Source organism: Chrysemys picta, chromosome 4 (assembly GCF_011386835.1).
Source record: "Chrysemys picta bellii isolate R12L10 chromosome 4, ASM1138683v2, whole genome shotgun sequence".
In the NCBI taxonomy this organism is placed as follows: Eukaryota; Metazoa; Chordata; order Testudines; family Emydidae; genus Chrysemys; species Chrysemys picta.
In genome coordinates, this window is record NC_088794.1 from 110,751,551 (window position 1) to 110,779,501 (window position 27,951).

Consider the following 27,951-nt stretch of genomic DNA (forward strand, 5'->3'; position numbering starts at 1 on the left):
TTTTGGTATAATAAAACCTGAAGCCACTTCTTTTGTTTTTAATTCAGAATATTAATCAAGCAAAGGGTAATCAATATTTTGAAACCAAACTGGGTTTTCGAAGAACTCACAGCATACCATAAGGAAAACCTCCCTAGCACAGGAAGTCCTTTCACTTTTCAGAATGTCATCCATCATGCTGGGGAAACTGCAGGAAAGTAACCTACTACTTCTTAATAGGCTTCTGCACAGAGAGTTGCTTTGAAGCCACAGCTGCCCATAGTAAATTTCACTGACCCTTAGAGCCTTTCTCCAAGTTCTCCAACTGTTTTGTCTCCCAAGCTACAACTCAGTGTTAGGTCCAAGTCAGAGCACCTGACAAAACTAAGGCGCCCCCCAACAATATGAGAATTTAAAGCTTTCAGTGATGTTGTCTTTTCAATATAGCACCAACAGAGAGACCTGATGCCATTACATCTACCAATAGAGTGAATTCACTCTCTGAGAGACAGAGCTCAATAAGAAACTTTAAAATAAAGGATGGTATTTCATTGGACACATTTTCAGTTAGAAAATGTAAAATTCATACAGTAATACAGGAATCAGTAATTTGTGGCAATACCAGGTGTTCTTTCCCTTCCCATCCATCATAAAAGTTAACATAGAATTGAAATCAAGGGCTTGCACGAAACAGAAGAAATAAAGTGAAGTGTAATAACACTTTAAGAACTTCAGATGCAAGGCATCATAAAAGTGCTTTAAAAACATCAATTAATTAAGCCTCACAATACTAATTCATTAATTCCTTCTTCCTGGTCAAGCATCATTCCTGTACTTTTCATTCTTTCTGACTCTTTTGCCCTCACTTCTGGCTACCTACTCACTCCCTTTGACTCACTCCTTATGTCCCCTCCCCTATCTTGACTGTGTGAAAAAGATTGACAAGATCCAATGTGACACCCCCACTACATCCTACTTCTCCCTGTCAAAGATGCCGATGTTTCTTGTCTCCTTTCCTCTTCCAAGCCTTCACCTGTCCCAGTGACCTGATCCTCGTCCCACCTCCTGATCTCTCTTGACGCCATTCATACATGCTTCCTCTTCTTAATATAAACATGCTATGGTCTCACCCATCTTTCAAATGTTACAGGCCAGAGTTAAAGCTGCTTGGGTGACGTAACTGTGCAGTTGCTCATTTTATCACGTTTGAATTTCTTTCAAATAGAACCTTAACTCTGAATATCCTGGGTTTGTAATGTTTGTTTTCAGGATAATTACCATACCCCTGTAATGCTTTTAACTCAAGATATAGATCATTACTCTTCACCTTAACTCCATCTTAATGTACTTTTTGTTTTGAGTATTTAAAGGGATCTGACTAAACCTGACAAATGTCCTATATATCACAACACACCACACAGTTCCCTCCTAGTGTAAACAAGCTATTACATGCTTGCTATTTTCTATCAATGAATATATACTAATTTGTTAATTGTGAGTGAATGTGAGGTTCTAAAGGCTGAATTCTTAATGAAATGTAAGAATTGGGGATTTTTATGAATATATGCACTTGTTTCCGATGTGCTTTGCTGTCCAGAATTTTGAGTTTTTCCCACTCGCAGCCTCCACACTTGAATAATATTTTAGTTTTACTGTGATTGCCTCTAAATTATTCATTTTCATTTGGACTAATCACAGAATAAAGTATTATTTAGTGAGAGGATGGAGAATTTAGACCATTATAATTGTTTGGCAGGCGTATGCTAATGTTGAAATATTGACAACTCAATTAATGCTAATGGTTAAGGGGTTTGTACTGAATATTTCTATTTTTAATTGCATATATCACCAAGTGTATAAGATCAGCACACTTGGGGCAAGATCATCATTTGCCCTTCTCTCTCTCTCTCTCTCTCTCTCTCTCTCACACACACACACACACACACACAGAGCAGAGTAAGGAGATGTCAAGTGTCATCCTCCTACCCTATGTGGGCTACCCACATTTTGGGTCACACCTTGTGAAGAGTAGGCACTACAGAGGCAGCACTCACCCTCCCTCCCAAGTAGGCAGGGAATGGGTTCCACCCCATTACACCCTGGCCAACATACTGGGACCGGTGGAGAGAAGGAAGCAAAGTGCTACCAATGTAGACCAGTAGCAGTTCATTTCTTCCTTGAACAAGGGCGAAGATGTGGAAACAAACTGTGACTCAGAATCATAGTTCATTGCCTTGTCTGTTCCTGAGGCAGTGCAACTTTCTGCTGCCCTTTATGCAGTGCACACTGTAAAGATAAAATCTAGTTCTAAATAAATAAAACATGTGAAATGTTCTTCCTCCATCTTTTCTTCTGGAAGAGGGTTGAATGAACTGAAGAAATTAAAAGCACAGAACAACAATAACAAAGAACTGGAAGAATTTACAAAGGGTAGATTTATGCCCCATAAAGTTCCTTTATTCCAGTGTATAAAAAGTACACATTTTGTTAACTGCCCTGAAAACCTGGCAATGCAAAACTACCCATTAAACTTTGAAAAGATGATTTTACAAGATTTTTTAAAGGAAAGCCTAATTTTCAGCTTTAAAAGAATTTGTATAAAAGGCAAGTGGAAAAACAAAGTAGATACACAATGTCTTGGGAAAGCAGTGGGTTGACCCAAAACACAGCAGTAATATCTTCAATATGCACTAAAGTTAAGGAAAATTCTGATAAAAATAAGCATCACGGGTAACTGACCCAGACAAATTATACAAGTTATTCTAGGCTGAATCATCCTGTCAATATCCCTGTGCAGGAAACCTATGCAAATACTAGACAAAATGACTTGGTACATGCTGGAGGTGAAGAGTAAAGATGAGGTAAAGTAGCAGCAGTATTACCTCTGAGAATCTGCAGAATCTCCTCTGCGTCTACTTTGGGTGGAAGGTGCCATGAATTTTGAGGGATCACAGGCAAGATAGAAGTGCTCTCAGAAGCAACATCTACCTCTGAATTGCCTGCAGTTTACCACATAAGATAATGCTGATCCACTTCACGTGTCTAGGCCCACACACTCTTCCAGCTCTAGGCCTTATGTTGGACAAGGTTTTGCAGCAAGGGGTCCAATCTATTTAAACTAAAGAGCAAACAATTTGGGACAGGAACAATGCCTTCCAGTGTGTTTGTACAAAGGGGGTCTATGATCCTGATTGGAGCCTCTGGACACTAACATGAAACAAGTAATAATAATAACAACAACCTATGACAATTACAAAGGAACCTGACCTGTACTACACAGCCACAGGACTGCTCTGCTGCCAGCCCCCTAGAGGTGGCACTGGCAATACCTCCTCTCTCAGCACATTTTGAAGGTCATGCCTTTCTGTAGACACAGTAACCACATCATCTTTCCTCAGGCTGAAAAACAAAGAAATTTCAGAACATGCTGAAAATTAGTCCTTTGGAAAGGATACTTTTGTTCCTGATATACCACAATGATCTACTCTTGAGGAACTTGGAAGCTATTATTTTCTTATTAAATGGGAAGGACCTCAGATGCAAGAACTATGAAGGAAATCTGAGAACAGCTTATAAATAAATTTTAAAATGACCCTTAAATCTATTAATTTGACTTATATGGAGCTGGTTCAGATAGCAGCAAACTAACTCATGTATTTAGCATCCCCATTTGGAGAATTCGTCTTAAGCCCTTATTGGGTAGGCAAATCAGAAATTTCCTTTTAGACACCCTGTATTGATTTTCCAACAATTTTACGACAAAGATAAAACGGCATCTTTGTTTGATACCAGTGTTTGTTTTTCACCTCTGTTTAGTAATCAATTATATACAATACGAATGATCAGTCTCTATTATACGTATATCTATAATTACCACAATATGAAAGACCTTAAACCAACCAACCTAAAAGCTGCCAACTCATGGAGAATGAAAAAGCACCAAAATCATTTGCAATTGTGGGTAGAAAACAAATAAGCTTTCTATTTATTAATCTCTATCAAAAGACTAAACTTGGTTTCAATTATGATGTCAAGTTAATGTCAACCCACAGAAAAAACATAGAAGTTCAAGGCCAATGTGTTATCCATTTTGCCAGTGACACAAATGAATGCAGTGTTATAAATACTTTTATGTAAAAGTTGGTTTAATCCAGTGCTTCAAAGAATAAAAATTAAATACAATAATTCTTAAATTACTATTAAAGTTATAGAATGTTATAAACAGCAACAAGCTAGCCTACTTACGTCAGAAAATGTATCTGAAGATATAAATTGTGGACAAAATCTTTATTCACAAAAGAGAATTTCTACACTTTATTTAAAAAGAATCCAGGAATGTACAAAAATAAGTTTGATTTCTTTATGCCCCATCAACAGCAGGATGAGGTGGACGCTCCAGGGAAAGACACACTTAAGTTTGGTGAAAAGAAGGCAGAAGAAAATAGGTCCCTTTAAAGTTACATCAGAATTTTCAGTCTGTGATTCTTCCTTTTCCTATGCTGGCTACTAAATGACTAAGTACAACATGGTGCCAATTAGAAACATGATAAAATGGGCTGTACTCTACTCTCAGGCTTGGTCTACACTAAACCCCCAAATCGAACTAAGGTACGCAACTTCAGCTACGTGAATAACGTAGCTGAAGTCGACGTACCTTAGTTTGAACTTACCGCCGTCCAGACCCGGCAGGCAGGCTCCCCCGTCGACTCCGCGTACTCCTCGCGGCGAGCAGGATTACCGGAGTCGACGGGGAGCACTTCTGAGTTCGATTTATCGCGTCCAGACAAGACGCGATAAATCGAACACAGAAGTTCGATTGCCTGCCGCCGAACCAGCGCGGTAAGTATAGACAAGCCCTCAGTTACAGCCTTGGAAACCTGACGGGGCTGAATGCTCAGAAGCTCTACCTTAAGCTCTCAGGATTGCTAATGGGCATGATATTCCTAACTTTTACACTGTGCTGACAACATATTGCCTGCAAGACTGTTCCTGTTTCTGTCTTACCCATCTCACATAGAAATCCTACTGCAGTTTTCTTGCACTAGAATCCTATCTTCTCCTTACAAAAGTACTCTATGTAATTTCCTGTATAGAAATTCAATTTCTCACAATAAAACAATAACAGGACCCCATAAATAGGCCCTATTTACAACAAGCTTATACTAAGGTATTTAAGAGAGCATTATGAATATTTTCATGTCAGAGTCAGTAAAAATCCTGTGCTACATAGTGGATAAAAATTAAATTAGCATTACAGAAAATATGACAAACACAACAACAGAGGCTACATATTTAAGGACGCTTATAAATTTCACATACATTTTAGTACTGAGCTCTGAAGGTAAAAGTTTAATTAACTATACATAACTTTACTTAGAAGTAATTTAGTCATGCTAACAAAAAGAAAGTTTCCTTTCTCTTTTTTAAGGAGGGAAAGTAAATAGGAAAGATGACTGTGTATTTCAGTTCACTATGAACAGAGGGTGAACCATAACAATGGTGGAAGCCCAAGCAAGGTACAACCTGTCCTGTTTCATTACTAACACACATCGACGCCAAAGAGAAAATTATTGAATCTGATGATAACGATATGGCATTTGTTACAAAGTCCCAGGAGGGAGAGACTTAGAAGAAAACAAAATTCAAGGCACCCAGTAGGAGTGAGGGTCACAGAGGGAAACAGGCTAAACAAGAAAGTCACAAAGAAAACATCTGCATGTAGTGCTACTCTTGAGGGAAGAGAGGGAGGGACATGCTCACACACACCATAGCCAAGCAGCCTGAAACTTAAACCAACACCACTGGTATGGGATTTTTCTTTCTAGATCAAAAGGACAGCAGCAATGCCATCTGCTGTTTGCTTAGAAAAATTGTTAGAGCAGATGTTCCAATGTGAGGGTCTCCATCCTTCTACAAAGAAGCCACTTGACAAATAACCATGAAATAACATGGGAGAAACATCTGCACCCTGTACAACAGACCACCAGTAGAGCAGCAAAGGAGAGCCAGGCGAGACAGGACTGGAACAATTCAAGCACGTCTAAGACTAGCTCAGGAACAGGCTCCCCATTGAGTGGCATAACCTCCAAATGTATACATATGTATTACCACTCACTGGTTGTCTTTTCCTTTCCTTACTCACCAGGAGGAAGCCAGATTTCTCACCCATCGACCTATGGTAGGCAGGAAGGCACTTAGAGTGCAGTTTAGAAAACTGAACGCCAAAAAGAATGTGTTAAAGGAGCTGCATGACAAGGCCTGAGAGAGACTTATTCGTTGCTCTCTCTTTCTACCTGGGTTCATTGCCTCTGGCACAGTAAAAACATGTTATTGTGTCATTATATATGTGGAATTGATTTGCTCACCGCATTTTAAAAACTGCTTTCATTTAATAATTTGTGAAATCTTAAGTAGATAAAAGAAAGTAGAAGGGTGTCTCCTCACTGCATGCAAACATCATTCCTCCACAGATGAGTAATATATCAGCAGCAGGCTGGCTCATATAGTACCTTCTATATCCTTATATAATTCTTTGGCGTTCAATAATTGCATGCACCTAGATATTATGGTGATTCACACCATATAAACATCATAGATGGATGGATGCCTTTGCGATGCTACAGAAACAGAGTGACCTTCTTGTCCTCTATCTTATTGTTCTGGGGAGTCTTAAGGAAAGTGTGTGCACCACTATCACAAAAAATAATTAATAATGAGGAGACTAGCCTTGTATTATATACCACAACAAAAGGTGTGCTGGACATTCTTGAGACTAGATAGATCGATTGTCTATTTGCTTGATTAAAAAACATGCAAGAACATTCTGAAGAGCATGTGAAGGGACAGCAAATAATTTCTACTAAAGAAGACACACACAAAGTGATGACATGTAGTAAAAAGGATTTTGAGATGTCATTGAATTGGTATTTAGTGGAACACATGAAAAACTGCGTTTGTTAGCATTTTTTTCAAACCACATAAAAAGATGAGTAGTAAATCCCAGTGGAGACATCAGAGTGGATTGACTACTTGTCTTGAACTTATCACCTCATAACATTTTAAAATAGTAAACATATTTCACAATAATCTAACTAGCAATACATCTCTTCCTCATACTTGCCATAAGACATACCCGGTATTCGGTCTGGCTTGTGTAGCAACACAAGGCAATAGGGAACATAAGACTCTCCATTATTTCCTTGTGCTGGTTAATGACATGGGAGGGGAAGCAAGCTTTGCAGAGCTGCTATGTCCCTCACTGCTACCTTGGCTTCATCTTTTAATACACCTGACAATGTGGCTATGCCAGGTGTAGATCTGGCATAGTTTATTCTCTTCCTGGAGCACCAGAGAGACCAGGAAGGAGATTGAGACCATATGAGCCACAATATCCCTACAGGACTGCTGCGGAGACAGCACAACAACATGCTACTCTTTACTCTGGATATATATGCCAAATAAATCTATCAGAATCAGCTCTTCTTCAACCCTGGCAAGACAAAGAAATCTTGTTGGTAGGGGGTCATTATTAGGGACTTGTTTATGTCCCCAGTTGAGGGAGTTTCATGAACATAACCATTCGTGAACCACATTAAGAATCTTAGCATAATTTCAACAGTGCCCTTGAAAGGTGGTACAATATAAATAAATTAAAATTATATTATTGTTAGCAATAGGTACAAGAAAGAGCCCCAGAAGTGAACAACCTCAAATTTGGGGACTCTTTGGATCTGGGTTTGAACTTTGCAGGCAGAGTCCATCTCCAAGTATTATTATTATTATTATGATAGGGACTCTCTTTGTGGAAGACAGGCAACTGAATTTTTTACAGGTGAAATTAGTTTTGGAATGAGAACAATTACCCTACCCATATTTTAAACAAAGTATCAGCTTGTCCCAATGCCATATACACATCATAGAACTTTTTACAGCATCATTTGAAACAATATAGTGAAAACGTAACCTGGGCTAACAAGTCTATTAATACAGTTTCATTTGGGGCCTGATCCAAAGCCCCATGATGGCAATCACAGTCTTTGGATCAGTGCTTTACCGAGGAAAGAATTCCTAATTTTGAAATTGATCTAAAACAGAAAGGGAGAACAACCCCAAACAGAAGACACACTGGAAGTGGGAAAATACAGATATTACAGTTTCAAGATAAACAGTTGCATACTACTAGGATACAACCTGTAGATGTGAAATGATAATATATCCTAATTTTCTCCTTAGGGATTTTGACTGTTTGCAGTAGTTTGTGCATAGTGCACACATATATGCATAAATGCCAGCTATAGCACAAGTGTTAATAAAAATGTAATATGTCCCATAACAATAGAATATGACACATAATTTACAGAAAGTGCAAAGCTGATTCACTGAAGTCCAGGGATGAATTTGACCTATTATGTTTCAGAGGAGTATCACTCATGAATCTCTCAAGGAGCAGATATGGATTATATATGAGCTAGTTCTTCATGTAACAATAGAGGGCAGAACACCATATATACACACGACCATGCAAACAGAAGGAAATACAATCAATTTAAAAGAATATGCTGATGTATGATATCGTACTCTTTCCATTCTACCATGTCCATCTTTCTTCTCTGCATCATTCCCCTCTCTACCCATCCCCACTCTCTTCTCCATTAGCTGTTCTTCCTTCCTTATTACCCGTCCTGATGATTCTTTCTTTCTTTCTTTCTTTCTTTCTTGTAGTATCAAGGGAGATCAAAATCAGCTTCACTTTGGACCATGGTAACTACTGTAATTACTGAGAAGCGATCACTTTTCCTTAATCTCTCTCTTTTTGTCTGTCACACACACACCCCTACCCCATCCCTCCACCCCACACTTGCACAGCCATAACAGGAAGCCTGGTCCTCAGAGCTCCCAAAACAGGGCTCTACTATTCCCTGAGCTAAAATAATTGAATATTGTGATCTTTCTAAGATACAGCCATCTCATACAAAGTGATTAGCTCACACACATTTAGGGCCAGCTTTTCAAGAGTTCAGAACCAGATACTTAAATACTCAGCACCCAAAACTGGACCAGATTCTCAACAGAACTCAGCACAGATCAACATCCACTGTGACACCAACATGCTGAGCTCTTTTGAAAAACCTGGTAATTTATTTTAATGCCTAAATGGGAACTCTTAAAAGTCTGGTTCATGGTGCCCAATACTACTAATGTAATTTTTCCAATACATAGTTAAAGAGGGGAGAAAACAAGACTTTAAAATGAAAGCTGGATGCAACTTTAATTGCCTCTAAATAATATGAATTGTATATTCAGTATTTTATTATGTAATTATGGGGAAAAGAGAGCAAACCTTGGCAAATGCATACAATAATTTTGCTAGTTTATTGAATGTAGAGAGTTTTTAAATACTTTTCATACTCATACACTTTGGACAGGTTTTCAGACATTTAAAAAAATAAGTACTCACACATTATCTCCTTATGAAATAATGTTTAGCTGCAATTGCTGAACTATTACCATAAACCAAACAACTAGATACATTACATATGTATATTACATTTATATTTCCATCAATGGATAAGTATTCAGGCCACAAAGGCAAGTGAAGGACAGAGCAAGTTCCAACACCCACACTTTGAGCTCCATAAAACACGTCTTCCCACCTAATTGATCTAGCCACAACACTTCCACTCACCTATTAACCTTGCAATCTGTCCAGTAACAAGGAATTTTGCCAGTTTCAAAAGGAATAAGTGACCAAAAAAAAAAAAAAAAAAAAGTGGCACCTTTTGTGCCAGAAGATACTCTTGCTTACATAGAATGCCAAAATGACAAACTCCATTTCAAGGAATCACATCTGTAGACAATTATTGCTATCACACTATCAATGATGGCCTTTTGTCCTGTAGGGTGTTTGAAATGTACCTTTGAGAATGAGATTCTGGGAATGGAGATGAATAGATATGTGTAGTTTGTTAACAATAGGCAGACAAAAATCACAGATTTCAACAAATCCACTTAGTCTTTAAGAGTCTCATTAAGTATTAAGCAACAAACTGATGATGTTTCTCAATGTATAGCAAGACGGCAAGCTATAACAAATGAAATTTAGTATCATTTTGGTATTATGCAGTGCTGCACTCAGACTTTCATATTATGAAATGGCACTCTGCTTTTACTCATTCAACAGATTTCTACAGCTTTTCCCTTTTTCTATTTATTACCTTGATCCTGAGCTCTCATTTTTTTTCTCAAAACAGCTACCAACAGATTGCAGAAAGACCATTTTCTGTTTCTCTGGCTTTTAGCACAATATGTCATTCTAATGCTTACTGTTCATGCTGCTCACATGGCATTTCTTAGTCACAAGGGAATATACTGGAAGATTATGGAAAAAAATAATATACAAGATACCGATACTATGCTATATATTACTGTTGATGAGGAAATGGGGTACTCCAGGTGATATTTTGAGTTAGTAGTTCTAATACTTGGGTTACAGTCTGACTCCAATCCTAATATTATCCAATTTGGAATCAGTCTGAACAAACAAAACCCTCCTCAAAATACCTTCCTATATGTGGACCCTCCTTTCCCCTCTTCCTCCACTTATCTGAAGCTGTATTCTGGCAGGAAGGGGACAGACAGAGTCGTGGCTGCTGGCAGCACCATGGGCACGTGAAACATGTTACCATGTGAATTCACACACATTCTGATGGAAAAACATTGCCAATATTTGCAGTATTTGGCAAACTACATTTGATTTGCTTCTCCCTACTATCTACAAGAAATGCTGGCACATATCCTTGATCTTCCCTGTAGTCATTAATCTGAAGGGCCTCAGCTGGGGATTTCAAACTGTGAAGCAGATGTCATTGATCCTTTTAAAGGGAATGAAAACTAGCCAGGATGAATACTGGTGCCATTGTTTGCTCAGCTTCCTTATTTTTGCTATTGTGCAACCATGTTCTCGTCAGCACTATAACAACTGTGTTAAAGTTGGAAGCACTGTCTGGTGAATGTATACAGGTAAAGCGACACTCTTAGATTTGGTCTAAAAATTTTGATCAAAAAACTTTTTCAATTAAAAATGGTCATTTTGGGGAAAGCAATTTTTTTCTAGAATTACTTTAATTTTGATTTATTTATTTTTAAATTTTCCATTTTTTGCAACAGGAAGAAAACCAGGAACCAAACGTTTTCAGTTTTCAAAACAACCAAAAACTGAAAAAAATATTTCTCTTTAAGAACAGAAAATTATACAAAAAAAATTAAAAAAAAAGAAAAGAAAACGACAAATCTTTATTTAAAAAAATTACAAAGAAAATACTTAACATTCTCCAACTAGTTTTAATCTCTACTACCAACCATTCACATAAAAGGAAAATATTAGTTGTATGGGGACTGCAGTATGCCATTACACTAGTATAATATATTTAGAATGAAGAATTATCCATATTTACACTTGCACACAGATGCCAAAAGATAATTTAAGTTGTTGATTTCACGTAGGCTCTCTGACCACAGTTACTGTTTCCAAGCAATAATTTACCAAAACATTCATGATATACCAGACACTAAAACACAATTCCTTAATTTCAGTTCAGTTTAAACTGGTCAAAGATTGTTCATTTTTTTTGCTTATCCTTGGGAGCCACAAAAGGGGGTAGAAAGAACTGGATCATACCCAGAACCTTAAGTTCAGGAAAATTTATGTTTGAAGAATGGCATGAGTCTAAGGCCTATAAGCAAATCAGAGTTGATGAAGCAAAATAAAAAGCCAATGCAATTAAGAGCACATGATGAATGCGTCTAGCCATTTAAGAAGTCCCATCTGGTTCCATAACCCCTCTCCTCTCCAAGTCTTGTAACTAAAGAATAGCATATATCCTTGACACTAATTTTGATTACAGAGTTTACACAGGAAGCATCAACTTTCTTGTAACACTTGAAAATATGCTTCCACAACCACCTGATTAACGATACTATAGTAGAATGAAAACTAACAGCTGGATCTGACATCCAACTATTGTGGCTGAACTGAAAATAGAGAATGGAATAGAATAGAATAGAATGCTAGACTGTACACTAATTAATAGGATTGTAAATTCAATAATCAGACATCTGAGTTTATGTGGCCAAATAAATGTTTTAATTTAAAAGTTTAAGCTGTTCAAAAATCAGCAGAGACACAAAAAAGGATACCCATTAGATCAAGATCTGACTAAAGAATGGTCTGCTACAGATAATGAAGTTATTATAAAATCATTACAAACCCTACATTGTTATGTACTCCACCATATTCATACACTTACCCTATCATTATTATTTGAGTGAGGTAAATGTCTAATTTTGTAAGAAATTAAATTTCAAGGTATAAATTGTTCTCTGGATATAAAATGGCATCAAGACCTGTATTAAAATTTCAGTTCAACGGAGTTTATCATTGTGCTGAACCTGAAAATATCAGTTCCCAACAACTTCTAACATATATGAAATAACCACGAGTAAGGCACTCCTTCTAGTCCCTGTGTAAGTTCTGTCAGGGATCACTTTGTTCTTGGAGCATGCTCAAAATGAACCTTAATACAGAATGCATGTGAGACAAATTCTACCTATGACCAGCTTCCCTGGACTCAACACCAGGTAGCTGTTATATAACATTAAGAATGAATTCACCAAGAGGTTGTCATACAGACTTATCTGGACAGAACCTTTACATACTGATTTGCTACAATTTCTCTCTCGAAGCAAAGCAAGAATTATCCAGAGTATTCACACATGAGAACAGCTAGCTCAGGAGCTGAGTGAGAGATTTTATCATTGGGGAGTGTGCTAATGTTTGGCCAATCAGACACCATCTTCTTCCATCTCTCTTCTGAAACAAAAATTGTCTTGGGCAATACCTTAGATGCTGGAGTTTTGTAAGAGCTGTAATTGGCCCTCGCTCTTGTTTGCTCAAAGCCATATTTCTGAAAGCTTTTAGCAATAGCTGCTGGGCCCCCTATAACAGATTGATAAGATCAGATTGTTCAGTGTAGATATGTATCCCTTTCACCTGAAGGGAAGGATGATATGGCATTTGTGAATACATGTGGAGAAGTTATAAGTCCACAAAGGAAATACTCTGCATTGAAAATGTTTCTTGTAGCAAAAGCTAACGTATCTCTAGATGACTCTCCTCTATTGTATCTCCAGTAGATCTCCAGGAGTTTTATTTTCATATTCTGAAGTTTTGGGAAGATAAAGCTGCAATAATGCATTTCAGTATTTTCACCTGGAATATTGATGATTTTAGGGACTTGCTCAGAGACCTGAGATATGAAATGGGATGCATGCGATTATTCTACGAAGAACTCTTTCCAAAATATCTCTCTCGCCACAGAACTGGTTCTGTCATTCCAATGTGCAAGAGATAGATTACTGCACCTTTCATCTTTTGATGATACAAAGTTCTCACCAATAGTGTTGGTTTACTTTAATTTACTTTGGTGAAAAGATAAATTTGTCCTTGGAACAATGAGTGAATTCTATTGAATATCCTTTCCTGATTATCTCAAGCACCCGTTTTCTCAGGTCATTCAATCCTAGGTGAGGGCCAACCCTGAAGCACCCATTATAAGACTGGGGAGTTATGGGAAGAGAATCAGACTTGGGAAACCCTAGATCCAGACTTGGGAAACCTAAGAATCAAGATAAGCATTTGGAGTTGAATGGGTTTCCAGAGAAGACTCCTAGATTTGGCCTTCCAGTTCTCAGGAAAGACAGCAATAGCTTCTTCCTGATGTGCAGTCTCTATATTGGAACCTGAAGGAGCAGCAGCTTCAAAGGAAACACCTGCTGAGACAAGGTATTTTGAAGATTCTCTCCCTGGGGAGTCAAAGCCTAAGGCTATGGCTACACTGCAATAGAAGACCTGCAGTATGGCTCTGGCTTGTCCAGATCTGTTGACTTGGGCTCACAGAGTTCAGGTTGCGGGGCTAAAAATTGCAGCATAGATGTTCGGGCTCTGAAACCCCACAAGGACAAAGGAAGATTAGTGGGTTACAGTCTGGCATGTAAAATTGCTTGAGGTCTTTCCTTTCCTCCTGATTCAGGAGGTCGCAGTGAATCATTTGGGTGGAACTGAATTACATGTATGTTACATGCTGTTTCGCACATACGATTATTAATCATACAGGACCACATAAGAGACTATAGTCCAGAAAGACTACACTGTGAACAAGAGATGTACTTTTCTCACAATGAAAGTCCAACACAGAGACTACTTAGAGATTTAAGAAACAAGTCCTGAAATGTTTGAGCACGTTTTCAGTTCCTAATGCTATAGGCAATTCTATAGGGAAATAAAGGTTTAAGATTTCTTTATAAGCTTTACAATATTGGATGGTATTTAAATTCCATTTAGCTTAAACTCTGTTTGTTCTCAACACATCACATAGCAAAAAAAAACTGTGATTCTACTGAAGTCTCATTAAATTCTTCATTATATCATGTACGTGAACTTCACTGAATAAACAATCAAAAATGGCATGGTATAATGCATTTTAGATGTTAGACGAGGGAAACACAGTAGTCAAACCCGTAGTTTGTAAGGATAAACATGCATATATGTAATTATGGTGCAATAAAAATAACATATACAACAGTAGCCAATAAAAAGTAATTTGTCAACAGTTATCACAGAAACAATGTACCTGAGATATCGTTTTGCCTATGCTTAAGATAGGAAATAACTGAAACACTTGTTGGTAGACAAGAATCTTTAAATAACCATATTACTTTATAATAAATAAGAATTAAATAGAAAAACAAATAGTTCTAGTTGTAGAATACAATTTTCAAGAGCACCTATGTGATTTAAGAGCATAAATCCCATTTTCAAAGTGGTTTAGACACTTGGGAGCCTAAGTCCCATTGACTGTCAATTTTATTCCATATTGTTATTGAGCAGTGCTCATCAAATCAAAAATTCAACGAATTTAGACTGTTTTGGTTCGCAAATCATTAACAAACTATTTCTAATTATGGGTTCTTGGGAATTGTTCCCTTTAAATACATTATTTGCCATTCTCAATTCATAGTGTGTGGTTGGTCATGTGCTATATATTCTGCTCCCTGATTGGATGTCAAACTTTTCAATGGGAAGATAATGAATAACAACACTGAAAGAAGAATAGCAAATAGTGCACCTGATTAACAAATGCTATACACTTTTGAGATCGGGGGCGCTGGAACAATTTTTATTGTGGGGGTGGTGAGAGCCATTGAACCAAACTGTAAATCCTGCATATAATGGAGAAACCACTTCAAGCCACAGTGTGCTGGAGCACCCCCTAGTTCTAGCACCTATGTTTGAGATTCATGAATATTTGTATCTGCCTGAATACAAGTGATCATCAGAATACTTGCAAATAACTATTATGACAACATAAATAGACTTCAATCTTTTGGAAGAGTTTATTCATGAATCTGTTTAATTATTTCATGAGCTCAAAATGGATATTTCTATTGTACTGCGTTCCCAAAGACTTATTTTCAAACATACAGCAGAAGCAAACATGTTTGAATAATAACCTTATTTAGAAATCTGCTAAACCAGTAAAGCAATATTTACCTGCTGTCCATAACAAGCTGCCCTTTCCTGAAAGACAGGCCACAGATACTACATCTATTTGAAAGGTAAATGCTTCCTTTAGAAGAAACTACTCCCTTCAGGGGTTCTTGTAAAGTTCCTAAACAGTATCTTCATTGTTAAATGCTCAACAGCCAGATTAGGCCAAATCAAAGCCAGGAATGATTTAACTAAACAGGAAAGAGTGCTGGGAGAGTTGTGTATGTTTTTTGTTTTCTCCTTGGACAATACATATTAAAAGTAAATAATCTATTTCAATAAAATGAAATATTCTCTTACACAAATCCTCTCTGATTGAGCCCCATTTAGAGTATCTTGTTTGAAAGACATATAGAAGTTATAACTAAGGTCCCACATTTCATCAGATAGTACACGGATATGTAAACTGATATAAAAAACCTTATTCCTAGCACTCTATAAATTAGCTGTCTTTCCACTGAGGCAAAATATAACAAATTGGAATTATCTAATATTATCCTTAAAGGAAAGCTCTTAGCATGTATTGGTACCTTAGGCTGAAAAGGACAAAGCAACTTCACAATTAGAGGCCTCACTCCTCTTACATGGGGACATTCAGCTGGTCTTCTAGAAACTCAGAGTTAAAATGAGCAGAGTGTTACAAATTCCAAGATCCTAGCAAAAGGAGAAATGGGCCTGTCTTTGCAATACTCTGTGTGAAATTAGAACAGAAGACAAGAATACTAGCATGCAACTAAATTTGAAAACATACATATCTAATTGTTGATTATTGGTTACTGAACAACAAATAGTAATGCAACGTGAAACAATGCAAGTGACTGACAGCCTTAGAATTGGTCTAAAGTCTATTCTGAATGGCATAGTTACTACAAACTTGGTTTGTCCAGGAAGCACCAACTTACCACAAAAAAAAAAAAAAGTTTCAAAAAGGGGCATGCCCAAAAGAGACATGTTTGACAAATATATGAGTCAATCATATCAACCATAACAAAAACCAAATTCTTTAGTATATATGGTTAGTCTACTAAATGATGGAAGGTCAGAATATACCTCTATCCACAGTTAGTAAAATTTTAATTTTGCTGCAAGAAATTAACTGAATTAGCTAGATTCCTATCAGCTCAGTAAACCCCATCCAACATCTCCAATTTGTTTTTAAATTGCAGCTGTTGCTTATCTTTAGGAAGGGGAAGATGTGCTACATTCTAACCTGACACTGGATGTTATAGAACTCTGAGCCAATTGACACAGATGGTTTTATCCTTCTTTTGGATCATTTTCAAATTTAATTTAAAAGTGTGGATCATGAAAGGAACAACAAAAACAAAAATTCAAGTATATTTCAATAAAGGATGTGTTTCAGGAAATCTATGGTTTTGAAGAAGCCCCTCTATAGTTTCAAAGCATCATCTTTATTGTTAGTAATAACTGCCTCTAAGGTGATCACAGACTCTGGAGATAATCAGAGTTTCCTATCCAGAGCCCATGCTCTACACTTTGCAAGTTCAGCTCACCTGATGATTCTCCTTTTCCCAATCATGCGATCCCATGTACCTGAACATCCTCCTTTGGCCTGTGCATCTGCAACTTCAATCCTCCTCACTTTTCAGATACCATTATATCGCCTATCTGCAGCCAGGTCTTAATTTCAAACACTGTCCCTAAATTTTTAAGTTTAAAAAACAAGATATACATCTTGTTCCATATACATCGCATCATCTTTCGCTACTTAAACCCTCATCCTCCCAAGCTATTTCATCCACTTTCAGTTAACTGTCAGCCTTGCTGTCATCTCTCTTATTTAGGCTGAACATGACAGTACTCAGGATGAGCGTCTCATCATTTGTATGTAAAGTGCTCTGCATCCCTACAGTGCTGTGGGACCCAAGGCAACCCGCATGAAGAAAGTCAGGAACAGAAGCAATAGCAGAGGAGCACCCCCCCCACTCCCCAACATTTCTACAAAGAGAGGCCTTATTATAACCAAATGGCCACAGTGAGGCTCAGAGGTCACACTGCAGCTTCTTCAATGATGGCCACCTCCCAGCCAGGTAGCTCTGCCCACTGACCTTAGAGAGCTGATGTCCAAAAGCTTAAGTTTAATATACCACATAGAACCATAGGGTTAGAAGGGACCACAAGAGTCATTAGTTTAGTCCCAGGGCAAGATGCAGGATTTGTTGTGTCTAAATCAGCCAAGACAAATGGCTATCCAGCCTCCATTTGAAAACCTCCAGTGAAGAAGCTTCCACAACTTCCTGAGGCAGTCTGTTCCATTGTCCTACTGTTCTTACAGAAAGTTTTTCCTGAGATTTAATCTAAATCTGCTTTCCCTAGTTTGAATCCATTGCTTCTTGTCCTGCCCCCTGTGGCAAAAGAGAACAACTTTTCTCCATCTTTTTAATGGCAGCCTTTCAAATATCTGAAGACCTCTATCATATCCCCCCATTAATCTCCTCTTTTCCAGACTAAACATACTCAGTTCCTTCAGCCTTTGCTCATATGGCTTGCATTCCATCCTTCCGATCATCTTTGTCGCTCACCTCTGGATCCAAAATTGGACACAGTACTCCATCTGAGGCCTAATCAGTACCAAGTAGAGCAATACTACCACCTCCTGTGACTTGCGTGCTATGCCTCTGTTAATGCAACCTACAACTGCATTAGCTTTTTTTTGCAACAGAATTGCATTCTGACTCATTTGAGGTTGTGATCTACCACAACTCCCAGATCCTTTTCAGCAGTGCTTCTGCCAAGCCAGTTTTTCCCTATTCTATATTTGTGCATTTGATTTTTATTGCCTAAGTCTAGCATTTATCTTTGTTGAATTTCATTTTTTTTGCCTATAGCCCAGTTATCCAATTTATCAAGATCCCGCCTAATTTTAGCTCTTTCCTCCAAAGTATTGGCAACACAAGGGAAGCCCAATCAGTCAGAGAGGCTCAAGTCAGAGCTAGAGGCTCAAGAGCAAATTTTTAACAGACAGCATAAACCTGCTACTGATACCACTGAATTTTTAGAAGGGGAGGATTCTTTCTGTGTGTTCATTTGAGATGTGATGGGAAACTGGAATTTTCATTCTGTGGAAAATTTGATATTTTGGAAAAAATTGAATTTCAAATCATAACAAAAACCAAAGTTTCAAATGTTCCGCAAAACTAAAATTCTAAAAAAAATTCAATTTGGGACCATTGAATCATTTTATTTTGATAACATTGAATAATTTTGTCTCGACCGGCAAAAACATTTCATTTTGACTTTATCATTTCAATTCATTTTGTTTCAACTTTAAAATTATATTAAAATGTTAAATACAATATACTCTAGTGGGGTTGGTAGCACCACCTGCTATTATGGTTACCCATGATAAGACCTTGTTTTGAGTTGCTTATAACTTTGCCAAACTTCAACCATTTGGGCTGAAATTTTCCATTCTGGGTATCTGCCTCAGGTTGTATACTTTTGGAAAATTTCAGCCAAAACAGTTGAACTATTTCTGAGAATGTGGTTATGGAAAAAGAAATTGTTTTTCAATGTAAACCCCCTCTCCCCCACGCATCTCCCTCACACCTGTGATTTAGAACATGGACTTGAACAGGGCCGGCTCCGGCTTTTTTGCCGCCCCAAGCGGCAAAAAAAAAAAAGAAAGCCGCGATCCACGGCACTTCAGCGGCAGCTCTACCGCGCTGCTTCATTCTTCAGCGGCAATTCAGCGGCCGGTCCTTCCCTCTGAGAGGGACTGAGGGACTTGCCACCGAATTGCCACCGAAGACCCAGACGTGCCTTTCCCTTGGTCGCCCCAAACACCTGCTTCCTGCGCTGGTGCCTGCAGGCGGCCCTGGACTTGAAATAGGAAAGAAAGTGTCATTTGTGTCAGGAACGTGCCTTGTGCTGTCTCTGTGAAAATTCACCTGAATTTTTCCAAGCTACAAGTCTTTAAAAAATTGCATTTACACACACTCAGTTGAGACTTACTAGAAATTAATAGCTAAAATTTCTGAAGGTTAGGTCCTCACAGTTCCTAGCACTGACCAGTCTGTGCATATGCCATCTCCACTGAGCAAATGAGCATGTGCCATCTCTTCACGACGCCTACATTTGACTGGACTGCATATGGCCCATCCCCATAGAGAGAGGACTACCTGGGCAAAGTAATTAAAGACCATGCATAAGCACCCAGGGGCCCAATTAAGGTTGCCCAGGCAGTCTTAATTCTGTCATTTCTGAATTTTTGAGTGCTTGAATTTGGGAGCTTAATAATGTTCTCTTGATGTATTTTTGCATATAATATTATATATCATATTAAATATAATAATATATTACTGTCATGATAATATAAACATTGAAACAAAGTTAATCGAAATAAGACAAAATGAAACACTTTTATCTTATCAAAATGACACGTTTGATAAGCTAAGTTATTAGCTTATCAAAACAAAACAATTCATTTTCAGTATTTCCCAGCAAAAAAACCATAATTCCCATGACATGTTTCAATTCCAACATAACCACATTTTTTTTTAATGGAAAACTGTTCCATCAAAAAAATTTTGATCAGCTCTAGTTGTTTATTTGGAAACATATGAGCATGCATCCATGGAGCCAGGGCCGGCTCCAGCATTTCCGCCGCCCCAAACGCAAAACAGAAAAAAAAAAAAAAAAAGCCGCGATCGGCAGCGGCAGTTCAGCGGCAGGTCCTTTGCTCCTAGAGGGAGTGAGGGACCTGCCGCCCCCGAACTGCCGCAGGTGCCACCCCTCTCCCTTGGCCGCCCCAAGACCTGCTTGTTAAGCTGGTGCTTGGAGCCGGCCCTGCATGGAGCACAAGTGACAATGAGAAGTAGTACGTACTGATGAAAAGTGGTCAGGGTGAAGCTGGGGATTGAGGGGAACCCACTTCAAACCAGTTTACTGGCCTCATAAACTGGTCAGAGTCAGTAAATGCTTAGACTTATAGAGAGGTGAAACTTCTCTCTCTACTCCTGCAGCTGGTCTGTATGACAGTTCATTAAAACAGTAGGCAAAGTTCAGGTATGAATGTTATGTGTGGAGAGATACTGCTGATCTGTGTCCAGCCTGCTTGACCTGATCTAAATTCTATTCTATCTGACCCGTGACCATCGTTTTAATGCCAGTCTGACAGAAATGCTGGCACACAATTTATTGATGCTTACCTTTGTTGACTTGGAGGTTTGTGGGCATTACAATTCTCCTCACCATCATTTCAGCAAGGTAGATCTGACACAAAATATGTGTATGAGAATCTGGTCTGGCACAAAACGTTAGACAAGGAGAAAGAGAATACTCTTTGTAGCACCAGCATGATGCCAGGCTGTGTATGTGTAGTATTAAAAAAACAAAACATATTTTGTATATAGTCCTTTGCCTCCCCCAGTTTGCACAGCCGATGAATATGGACTGGATCTACTTAAGTGTGTGACCTCAGATAACGGGGACATTGTGATGGGTAGGGACATGTTTATGTGTGTATCCTAATATGTACATGCCAGTCTTCATTTCTGGGAATTTCAGAACAAAAATCCAGAAAATGGACCACTTCTGTAAACATAAAATGTAATCCCATTCATGTATACCATTGTGGATGCATTCTTATTCATTTATTTTTAAAAATTTGGCTGCAAAGGTTAGACATTTCAGCCCTGATAAACACATGTTGCAGACTATGTGCCTATATGTGAGCACTTGGCCAGGTGGATTTTTCTAAATAAGATATTGTTCTATTCTCACAATTCACATAAAAGAGCTCATACCATTGTGGACATTTAAAAGGCTATCCAGGAAAATATCTAACTATGCAAAAATGTCTGCTTAACGTATTGATTCATTTTGGGCCATCTTGGGAAACACAGGGCCTAAAAATATCTTACCCGTAGGCTTTATGTTCACATTTCACATGTACTGAGAGTGAATGACTGTACTAGAGGCCCTTGGTACCTGCTGCTGCAGTTTCTTTACTCAGTATTTTTCTTGGACTGGATTTGCAGCCAACTGGTTGTAATTGACCCTCTATTGGGAAAAGTTAGGATATGAACATATGCCTTTCCTTTAAAAAAAAAAGAAAGAAAGAAAGAGAGAGAAATACCATCAGTATTTATTTTAAGTTGCCTCCATTTCCAACTTTTCTGGCAGAAAGTCAAGCTTCTGTCATAATGCAGAACTCCATCTAAAAGCAGCTCCTGGAAAAAAAGACTATACATATACTTCAAACCTAAGTGAAATACAAAATATAATGGAGCAGTGGAGTAATTTCTGTCCTTTAGGGTAGACCGTACACCTGAGTATTACCATAAGATTGCTGCCTATGAAATGCCAGGCTGGCATTTCTCTTTAGGGCACTCATTAGTCAATTTGTCATACATCATGCAAACACAAATTACTAAATTATAACTGCGGATGTGCAAACCTCCAATGATTCTTTACCTCAGGCCAAGTATTTCCAGGCTAAACAAACTCGACACCAGGCTTAAACAGCAACAGCGACAATCCCACAATGATCTCAATAGGAGTTAGCTGCTGTACTATGTGAAAATATGCAAATTCTACCTAGTTTTCCATGTATGCCAAAATGAAATTTTAATTTTGTTAAACTTTTACACAGAAAAAAGATAAAACCCAATCAATATTATTCTCTGTTTACATTAATTAACCTCTTTACCCTAGCCTGTACAGTAAGCTTTAATACATGCAACTGAAAATGGCTATTGTCTTGTCTCAGTTGGTGAGGTCACATCAACACTTATTTCATTCTGATTTTAAGTAGGTAAAGTGAGCCTTCCCCTGAGTTCTGCAATTTCATGCTCAACGGACTGAGTGCCCTCTGCACCTCCCAAAACCTGAATACAAACTGGCAGGGGTCATTCTATTAGACAGCTTCAGGTTTCCCTTGAAGTTGGTGTCAGAAAGTTAAATGCTTCTGAAGTGTATTTTAAAATTATTTTCTTAATACAAAAATAATTATTTTAGCACCTTTACTGTGAGGCTATCAGAATGTTTCAGAGTGTTGATTCATGCTGGAGCATTGATCCAATACTCAGAGGGCAGACTATCACCTTCTGAATCACCAACAGCATTTCTTGCAGCACCCACGTGTCCCTTGAAAGTAATTAATTACAGTATTAACCCAGCATGATCCTGCTTAGTGTAGCACATTGCTGCTACATGAAAGAGAATATCTGTCATAACTTACTGGTAACATTGTACAGAACTAGGGTAGTCTAACAATGTGGTAGTAAATAAAAGACAGCCATTTTTACTCATTTCAGGGTCTATCCAGCTGGAAATATTTTCTATTTTCAAGGCTACAAATGGCTGCTCAGCAACTAATTTATCCAGGGGAAAGTTCAGCCCATTGCAGCAGGCCGATAAAAGGAAAAGAACCCTATTTCCACAGCAGGTAGTTATGGAGCAGAGCCCACGTACTGCAAATGAGCTTCCTACCTCCTGCACAACTGCAACTCCCTGTGCTGCAGTCATCTGTCTGTTTCTGTCTTTCCATTCTCCACTACTCAAGCTATGCAACCTGCAGGAGTTATGACAGAACTAGGACTAATATAACTCTGTAGGTGACCCCCATCATGGGGGGTGAGGGCAGAGGGAAACAGACAACATCTGGTCAATTTTGTTTTAATGCATCAGTCAGTCATGGAAGTACTTGCTCCCCTAATTGTTGTTGGGAGGCTAGGGATGGCCTCAGCATTGACAAAATTCCCGTGAGGCGGATTGCCATATATGGTGTCTGTGACTCCACCCCTGTAAGAACAGGCATAGAAAGCCATACAATACCAATTTAGGTATTACGCATCTGCTACTGATGGAGAAACAACTTCCTGAAGGAGGAGTCTTCTCCACAATCTCAGTCCTTCATGGAGACTGTTTTAATCTAGAAAGAGTGTCCTACATGGACATTTTAACCTTAGATATACTATAAAAACATCAACTATATAAACTCGTCCCAAATGGCTCTTCTGATCACTCTTTACAGTGTAGGTAGCTTGGGGCAAACAGAAGAATGTTAGATTATACAGAATGAGAAAATGTCTCTTTTTTTAAGAGCAGAAACTTAAACCCCTTGCCTGTAACAAATTATGGCCTTAAATCCATGGAAGAGGTTATAAGAGCTATGTTATCGAAGCTGGAATCATCAAGAAATATCAGAAGACACAGTGTTTAAGTATAAGTCTAATTACTGCAATCATTTCTTTTTTTGCTTCCTTTGCATAGATCCACTTAATCCCATCTCTTAGTGTGGGCAAAAGCTGACAGTTGCATGACAAGGAATGTTTCCCTTTATAAAGCCTACTTCCTCTCTATGTAGTTTTAGCCTAATTGAAATGTTTCCTATTAAGCTCAATCAAGGCAGCAACTATCTAATTACTCACTTATGCTTTTCCAGCCAAAAATTGCCCAAACAAGCATATTAGATTGGCTGGATACATATTTATTATTGTTTTTACATGTGTCTGTCTGGCTTTAAGCAACAATCAAACTTCTTTTATAGTTCTCTTTTTGTGCTGTCCCTAATTCATTTTGCTGTTATTATCTATCCCCGCAAAAAAGTGCAGATCACCATATAAATAGAATGGGGCTGTGTCTAGAAAGTGTATAGTAGCTAGGGGATCCTTTTAAAAATATGCTATTACTACAAAAGATAACAAAATATAGCAAATAAATTACAAACACAGCCCAGATCTAGAAAACACTTACTCAGACGAGTAAGGATTTGCAAGATTGGACCCATATGGGAACCCACATAGGAAACCATTAGATCTTTGTAAATTTATTATTATTATTTATTTAAATATTACAGAAAAGATTGGGCTCAACTCAGAGAGTAATTTTACAGGATCTTTAAAAAAAAAATACATAGCCTGCATGTCCTGATTTGTTCTTTAAACAAATCCCTCAAATCAAGATGCTCAACACCACAGGTGGTCTGTATTGTGTGTTTATATAAATTAGTGGCATCTCTCATTAAAAGAGAATTTTAGAGTAACTGAACCTATCAGCCATGATTAATTTCATATTGATAGGCGCTACAATAAAGTACAGAGATTACTGTATATATGAAACACTGGTAAACTGTATTCCTCAGAAGACAGACAATGTCTCACTTGTTAATGCTTTGTTTAGAAAGGGTAATATCTTTATTTTGTTTCAAAGTGTTTAGTTGCTTTTATATTAACTATAGTGACAATTATCCTTGTATTAAAATGTATTTTCATTGACCTTAATATACAATGTGTAATCCTTGAAATTAAGATGTATTGATGTAGCCTAAATTTTCAAAAGTGACTAATGATTTTGGATGCCTTTATTTTCAGGTTCCCAACCTGAGTTGCTTGAAAGTATTTGGATTTTCAGAATTGGTGAAAACCTGTGCTCTGAAACTGAGGCTGCTTTAAGATATCTCAAGGTGTGCACCCAGAAACTGAGGTACCCACCGACCACTTCGGGAAAATTTAGGCCATAATATTTATTCCCCCCAGTGTGCAAACATCTTTGCTACTATCAAAGCTAATTATCAACATGACTTCGGAGACTGATTGTAATGCTGGAATATGACTGTCTGGTTGGGCCACTTGGGAGATATCCTACCTACAAAATACAGTATTATATCACCTCTCTGATCTTCACATCAATCATTTCTGTAAGTAGTATCTATACACCTACTATGTAAATGAGATGGATGCAGGGAGACATGGATAAATCCTGTTCTGTGTGACACTGCTATATCAGATGGGCAAAGAGCGCATAAAGAGCTTCTTTTCCTCCCTTAAGGCCTGATCAAAAGTGCATTGAAGACAACTGAAAAACCCCCATCGACTTCAATGGCTTTGGATTGACCCATAAGCAATTGGGCAGGATCTCTCCATAGCATTTGAGAGCACCAGGAAAAAGGGAAGGCTAATACGCCAGCCCACTTTCCATTTCTACAAGGTGGTATGGTCTGTATTATAGAGCCCCTCTCTCCCCCACAGAAATTGTTAGCTATTTTTGTCTTCCCCAGCCAGCTCAGAGAAAGCTTGCCCTGGCCTGTAGAATTTCTCTAACAGAGATCTGACTGGAGAGCATCTTTTCTCCTTCTCACTGCACTGGCCAGGTTTAGATTAAGCCCATTGTGAAAATAAAATTTTCCAGTATTTTTTTTAAAGGCACATTATGCGCTTTAGCAACAAAGGCTGTTTGAAAGCTATTGGGGATTTTGATTAATTGTTTTAAACAGGAGGAGTAAAAGGAGTAAGATAAATGAACATTCAAGGAAACAAAACTAGAAAAAGTCCCCCAAATGAAGCATATGTGTCAGGCTGCAATAACTAACTTTTTCAACTTGCCAGGCCATGCTTTTAGAATTATGATCACATTATCCCCCGTGTAGGAAAGCATGCTCACTTACATGTACAGCGGCTTTAAAGCACACACATACACAAGCAGTCTGGGAAAGCTTAATAGTAATGCTCTTCACTGGCACACAGCAGACCTAGCTTTAATTCCTGGTCCCAGGACAGTTGGGACAACAGAGATACGAACTGCCGTTCATCATACAGTTGATCTTGATTAACATAAAGACTGTAGTCCTTCTAATTAAAATGCTGTGAACATTCTTCTGTTTCTTACTTTTAAAGTGAGAATAGTCAGTTTTAGGTAAAAGTTTATTTTACAAATAGTAAGTAATGTCAGAGCTATGTTGACATAATTAGGATGCACTTGGATGCCTAAACAATTTCATAATTCATTAAATGTTCTATTTTCCTCCATACCTAACTAACTACAGTGCTTTTTTATATAATCAACAAAAATACAGCTGTCTGGGGTTTTTGCAGGATATATGGATGTAGCACAGGCTCACACCCCATATATATATGGAGGTGGTATCCAGGTGAAAAATTGAAGAGGAATTTGATACTCATGACTGCATCACCTGCCCACTAATCCATCTCCCCGGGAGATATTCTATCATTCCAACCCCCCTGAGCAATTACAAACACCTGCCATTAATAAATATTAATCTAACAGATATATTTCCTCCTCCCTCCCCCACCTCCATGTAGTTTATCCACAAAAATCACCCATGACAGAATTCCTTACTACACAATATTTATTTATTTATTTTTATTTATTATAATAATAATAATAATAATAATTAATGGAGATATCCCATCTCCTAGAACTGGAAGGGACCTTGAAAGGTCATTGAGTCCAGCCCCCTGCCTTCACTAGCAGGACCAAGTACTGATTTTGCCCCAGATCCCCAAGTGGCGCCCTCAAGGATTGAACTCACAACCCTGGGTTTAGCAGGCCAATGCTCAAACCACTGAGCTATCCTTCCCCCAAAATTCCAAAATGAGCAAAACTGAGTTCAGTAATAATCACTCATTGATGTATTATCCAATCAAGATTTTTAAATTTAATTCTGGACATATGCCTCAGTGCTATTTAAATACTTTACACTTTATTCTGAATGGACAATTAGCGACCGTTTAAAATGGGGCAGTGTGGTTTTTAACCTTTATATAACGTAAAAATGACCATGGAGATCTTGTTCAAATGTTCACATGACATGAATCATTCACTTTTTTTGCTGGATGGGAAATAGTTTTCCTGCCCCATAAAATTTTTTCAGATTTTGAAAATTTTCCCCATCCAGACTTAATCCAAAAAGTCAAAATCATAACATTTTTTGTGAATTGATAACCCAAAGAAAATTTCTGATCAAATCAATCAAATCAATGTTTGGTTTTGCTAATTTCAAAAATGTTTCATATTGATTTCAACATTTTAACTTTTTTTAAAAAATGTTTTAATATAAATTAATTAAAAGTGCAAAACAAAAACAAAAACATTTGAAACCAAAGGATGAAACTTCATTTAGAAAATATTAAAACTAGACATTTTGATAATTTTGAAACTTTCTTTTAAAATTTTTTTTGAATTGGGAGATTTGTCAAAACCAACCTTTTCCCATGAACCATTTCAGTTTTAACAAATCAGCATTTTCAGTTCCTGACCAGGCCTTGTTCCTGCCAGGAAATTGTTATTATGAGAAGTTCTTAACCTCAAAAAGCATTCAGAGATTCAGAGTTCCTATTATGAAAAAAAAATGAATTTCATATCACCACACAAGAAGCACAGGAGAGTGCACTAACCATTGTTTTCATTTAAACACAGAACATACAGGGACTTCGACTAAAGATCACAATTAGAGTCACAAAAGGATAGGAATAGCTATTGTGAAACATATGAAGTGTACAGTCCATTCGGTTCCTTAGCAAAACCTTAAAATAAACATGTTCATGTGCCTTGGCCATAATGGGCCTGTCTTGAACAAAGAAAACAAGGTTCCCGTTACAGTC

At 37.8% G+C, this 27,951-nt stretch overlaps 1 protein-coding gene across 11 annotated transcripts in view; it reads right to left on the reverse strand.

The window, feature by feature from the left end:
* Window positions 1-27,951, reverse strand: part of SLC25A21 (solute carrier family 25 member 21) — a 378,608-nt gene that overhangs the window by 226,353 nt on the left and 124,304 nt on the right. For 2 of the 11 annotated variants that reach the window (XM_065593331.1, XM_065593324.1), the window contains exon 1: window positions 20,755-20,815. The exons of the other annotated variants lie outside the window; for them this stretch is intronic. In XM_065593331.1, the coding sequence (XP_065449403.1) occupies window positions 20,755-20,803 (49 nt within the window). In that variant the 5' untranslated portion in view covers window positions 20,804-20,815. Of the gene's footprint in view, window positions 1-20,754; window positions 20,816-27,951 lie in introns of those variants that run through there. 11 annotated transcript variants of the gene reach the window in all.